General features: G+C 31.7%; 1 protein-coding gene across 1 annotated transcript; it reads right to left on the bottom strand.

The window, feature by feature from the left end:
• Positions 1-6: 6 nt before the first annotated feature.
• Positions 7-4,548, bottom strand: LOC108560870. The gene is made up of 4 exons (XM_017918580.1): positions 4,371-4,548; positions 4,103-4,267; positions 3,723-4,001; positions 7-1,059 (listed from the first exon to the last, which is right to left on the bottom strand). The coding sequence occupies exons 1-4, from the start codon at positions 4,426-4,428 to the stop codon at positions 365-367; spliced, it is 1,197 nt and encodes a 398-aa protein (XP_017774069.1). The 5' UTR covers positions 4,429-4,548; the 3' UTR covers positions 7-364.
• Positions 4,549-5,155: the final 607 nt, after the last annotated feature.

The following is a 5,155-nucleotide window of genomic DNA, read 5'->3' as shown; positions in this document are numbered from 1 at the left end:
GCGAAGTTTGATTTAATAATACACGGAGGGCATCTCTGGAGACGCGGACAAGAAATGAAATGAAAGAAAAGAGGAAAAACTTTTCTCGGTTCGCACATTTCTGTATTTTATTTTTACTCCCTCGTTCTCCTTCCGGGGCTAATGCGGCAAAATTAAGTTTTCTCCTCATTCCTTCTTTCAACTTCAGGAAAAAAACCGCCGCCTCTTGAGGGTGTAACTGTTTACTTTACAAGTGGAACAATCGAGGTCTTCCACCCTCCTCTACACGTTGCTTTGTATATTTTTTTTTTGCTTCCTCATTCTCCGGTTGCTCTTCTATTTTCGCAATTGTTAAATTTAATTAAAGAATACGTAATTTCCGCGCTCAGTTCGGGCCTCGAAGAACGCCGGTAACGTTTAACGAGGCGGACACCAGAGGGCCCACAGCCTCCTCGAATCTATCGTACTCGCAGCAGAAAACCGCCCCGTTTTGCGTCTTATTCCAACTCTTATGAAACCATCCGTTCTCGCGGCAAGAATCCTCGCACAGATGGACCACTTCTTCGGGATTAACGAAAGGATTATTCAACACTAAAAGAACGATAGCTTGAGCCGTTTCTTCGTCCACCACAAGTTTCCAGTTGTATTCGGGAACTGGCAAGATGTTGCCTCGGACGAGGTGCATCTCCTGCTGATTCCCATCGGTGTCGTTCAAAGATAAAACGCCGTAGGTTCCCGTGTACACTTTCAAATCCCTCGCAAGTTTTCCGGCCAACCTTCGCACCAGGTTCTCGATCGTCGCCCAATTTCCGCCGTTGATTCTGTTCCACTGCGGGCTCGCGTTTATGTAGAAGTACGTGCAGAATTGCCACGCCGCGAAATGGAAATCCGCATCAGGAGCGTGATGTCCTCTGGTCAAGAAGTTCTTCTTGCTGATATACTCGCTACCCAGCACCGATGAACCCAAAATCTTGTTGAACGTTGACTTCTGGAAAGCCCGTTTGTAAGCCACGGATGCGGACACTTTAGGTCCGAGTCCCTGCGAGCTGAAAGACGGACGATATTTAGCTCGAGATGCATCTACAATTTAAAAAAAACATTTTATTACATTTTATTAAATATTTAAATAATTACACATGTTACATCAATGATTCTACAATCAAATTAAAGGAAAATTTGTAAGCTTTAAAATGAATTTTATAGATTGATTCTAACATCTATGGTCTATCTGTAATCAACTGTCAAAGTTAAAGAAATTTCAAAAAAATATATCTTTACATTTTCTTATTTTTCATAATCACGCATTCCACTTAAATCTTTGGATAAACCAATTAAAGTAGAAACTATAAGCTTTAAAATGATTATACAATAGTATTTGAGTCTGTCGTGGATTTTCTGTAATCAGCTTTGAAGTAAGGAAATTTTATTTCACAACCAACAAATGTGTTTATTTACAAAATGATTAAAAACCTTTATTTGTTTTCTTTGGAATTTAGACTTATTCACTTGAAATCAATGATTAACACTGCAAATAAAACTAATGGCTATAAATTATGACTAAAGTTGTTTTCTATTGATTATTTATAATATAGAACTTATGCATAAAACATTTACATTTTTACGTATTTCTCTGAATAATATTTAGAAATGAAAATGTTTCAATTAAAGCTAAAATTATAAGGAATAATACTAATTTAGTAGTATATTTGGAAACTAAATGGTTTTAAATATTAAGAAATAATAATATGTCAATTAAAGCTAAAACTATAAGGAATAATACTAATTTAGTAGCATATTTGGGAACTGCATGGTTTTCACGTAATTCTCTAACAAATAAACAGAAAAAAATATGAGATGGAAAAAGCAATGTAATTACAATTTTACTTATTTCTCAAAAACTATGAAAAATATAAAGAAATAATAATATGTCAATTATGTCTAACAAATAAACAGAAAAAATAAGAGATGGCAAAAGCAATGTAATTACGTATTTCTCAAAAAATATGCAAAATATAAAGAAATGAAATAATATATCAATTAAAGCTAAAACTATAAGGAATAATACTAATTTAGTAGCATATTTGGGAACTGCATGGTTTTCACGTAATTCATTAACAAATAAACAGAAAAAATAAGATATAGAAAAAGCAATGTACTTAAAATTTTAAGTATTTCTCAAAAACTATGCAAAATATTAAGAAATAATAATATGTCAATTAAAGCTAAAACTATAAGGAATAATACTAATTTAGTAGCACATTTGAGAACAACATGGTTTTCACGGAATTCTCTAACAAATAAACAGAAAAAATAAGATATGGAAAAAGCAATGTAATTACAATTTTACGTATTTCTCAAAAACTATGAAAAATATTAAGAAATAATAGTATATCAATTAAAGCTAAAACTATAAGAAATAATACTAATTTAGTAGCATATTTGGGAACTACATGGTTTTCACGTAATTCTCTAACAAGTAAAAAGAAAAAATAAGAGATGGAAAAAGCAATGTAATTACAATTTTACGTATTTCTCAAAAACTATCAAAAATGCTAAGAAATAATAATATATCAATTAAAGCTAATACTATAAGGAATAATACTAATTTAGTAGCATATTTGGGAACTACGTGGTTTTCACGTAATTCATTAACAAATAAACAGAAAAAAATAAGAGATTGAAAAATCAATGTAATTACAATTTTACGTATTTCTCAAAAACTATCAAAAATGCTAAGAAATAATAATATATCAATTAAAGCTAAAACTATAAGAAATAATACTAATTTAGTAGCATATTTGGAAACTACATGGTTTTCACGTAATTCTCTAACAAATAAACAGAAAAAAATAAGAGATGGAAAAAGCAATGTAATTACAATTTTACGTAATTCTCAAAAACTATCAAAAATGCTAAGAAATAATAATATATCAATTAAAGCTAAAACAATAAGGAATAATACTAATTTAGTAGCATATTTGAGAACTATATGGTTTTCACGTAATTCATTAACAAATAGACAGAAAAAATAAGAGATGGAAAAAGCAATGTAATTACAATTTTACGTATTTCCCAAAAACTTTGCAAAATATTAAGAATTAATAATATGTCAATTAAAGCTAAAATTATAAGGAATAATGCTAATTTAGTAGCATATCTGAGAACTACATGGTTTTGACGTAATTGATTAACAAATAGACAGAAAAATAAGAGATGAAAAAAGCAATGTAATTACCATTTAACGTATATCTCAAAAACCATAAATCATACTGTTATCAATGAAAATACGTGTTAAAGCTAAAACTATAAAGAATAACATAGTTTCAAAAACATATTTGAGAACATAATCGTTTTGACGTAATTCGCTAACAAGATAGAAACATTTTTTTTTATAAATCATTAATTTTTAAAATATTAATATATGAATATTAATTAAAATGTTTATTCCCTTAGTAATTTGTTAAAAGTCTTTTCATTTCTTGTTTATATATTTAATTTGTTATTGAATTTTGTTTGAAATTTTGTTTAAGTTATAGATTTCCTCTATTAGCGTATAAGATTGTGTATTAATTATATAAAGTTAAGTTACGTTACGGTACGTCAATACAGCTTTGATTTTAATCGAGTTGCAAATGTTTTAGCTAATTGTCAATACGTGACGTTCATGATGTGCCGTGACAGTTGAAGCTTAATTACGCAGATGGATCTGTCTATAATTAATAGTGTGATTGCTGTAAACTTACTTCTGATGGATTGTCCATAGATGATGTGCTCGGAATAGAGAGCGTTGCCTCTGGTGTTATCGTAGCAGGCTCTGATTAGAGAGTGGAACGTTCCGAACGCCCTGTATCCGATCTCGAACAGTAGGCCGTGACCATCGGCTGGACCGCAACTCGAATTTGTTTCCAGGACGTCTCCAAGGACGGTGCGATTGCATCTCAACTCATTGAAATCATCGTACAACACCTCCTCCACTTTGAGTTTCCCGTCGACGCAAACCCCAACAGTCTCATTAGCTTTACCTAAAAAGAAGTAGAAAAAAATATATATATATAAGCACACGTAGAGGAAACAATTTAAAAAATTTACCCTGTTAAGGTAATTGCGTTACGACCGATCTTACTGTTTATGGTTAAATGGTTCCTCCTGTTGGGGCAGGAGATGCGCACCGTTTCTTCATCCCCAAGGAGGACGCTCCCGTTTTTCGGAATAATAAAACCGGGACCACCGGTATTAAGAAATATGGGCTGCTTATCCTCGGATTTCCGTTGCGGCCTCCACCTGCACTCTGCCAAAAGGGAAGGAAAATCAGATTTTATCACCTCACAAACGAGAGAGAAAGAAAGAGAAAAAGCGGAAAGTTGAAACAAAAGAAAGAGTGTAATACGCACCAGCCAACGAATACGTTGGTAAATCAAGTAAACCGAGGATGAGGATGAACCGTAGCATCGCGCTCAACTGTTTTCGTTTTTGGACTCAACTTTTCTTCTTTGTGCGTCAGAGACGAAACGCGAGTACCGTTAGTTTTCGGAGTACTGTTGAAGCGCCGCAAACAAACGAAACCGTGAACGACCGAGATAAAAAAAAACGGAATGGAATGAAAAAAAGAGGTTATAAATTGAATAGTAATAACCTCGCGCGTATCCAATTAACAGAAAACAGGTACCCGCAATTATGCGAATAATTAACATAACTTCGTTGAATTTCCAAACGCAATTACAATAATTACTCAATGATTCATTGTTTTCTTAATTATATTGAATCGATGTTATTTGAATTATCCTTGAAATTAAGTGCACTTAAACTAATCTGTCGAAACCAAAATATTGATACAATGATAAAATATTCAAATTGAAACAATAAATTTAAGAAGAAAAAAAACTATAATGAAAAACGAAAATTTAAATTTTGGAATTTCATAATTTCTGTTACGTAAAAACTGCTAAGCATTATAGGAACATCAATGAAAAGAAAGTTGCATCAAAATTTATTTGATTATTTCCAAATTAGTTCTTATAATTTGTACGTTTGTCAATGTTTCTTACAAAATCTCTTCGTCAAAAAGATTCACCAATTTTTTTTTTCCTTCACTAATTTGCATATTAATTTGTTAATGAATGAAACTGACGTGTTTTTTTTTAAATTTATTTAACGTTCAAATATTCAGAATATTCAC

The sequence above is a fragment of the Nicrophorus vespilloides genome, unplaced genomic scaffold (assembly GCF_001412225.1).
Source record: "Nicrophorus vespilloides isolate i.1.1-1 unplaced genomic scaffold, Nicve_v1.0, whole genome shotgun sequence".
Taxonomy (NCBI): Eukaryota; Metazoa; Arthropoda; class Insecta; order Coleoptera; family Silphidae; genus Nicrophorus; species Nicrophorus vespilloides.
This window is presented reverse-complemented; position numbering and strand designations above follow the sequence as displayed.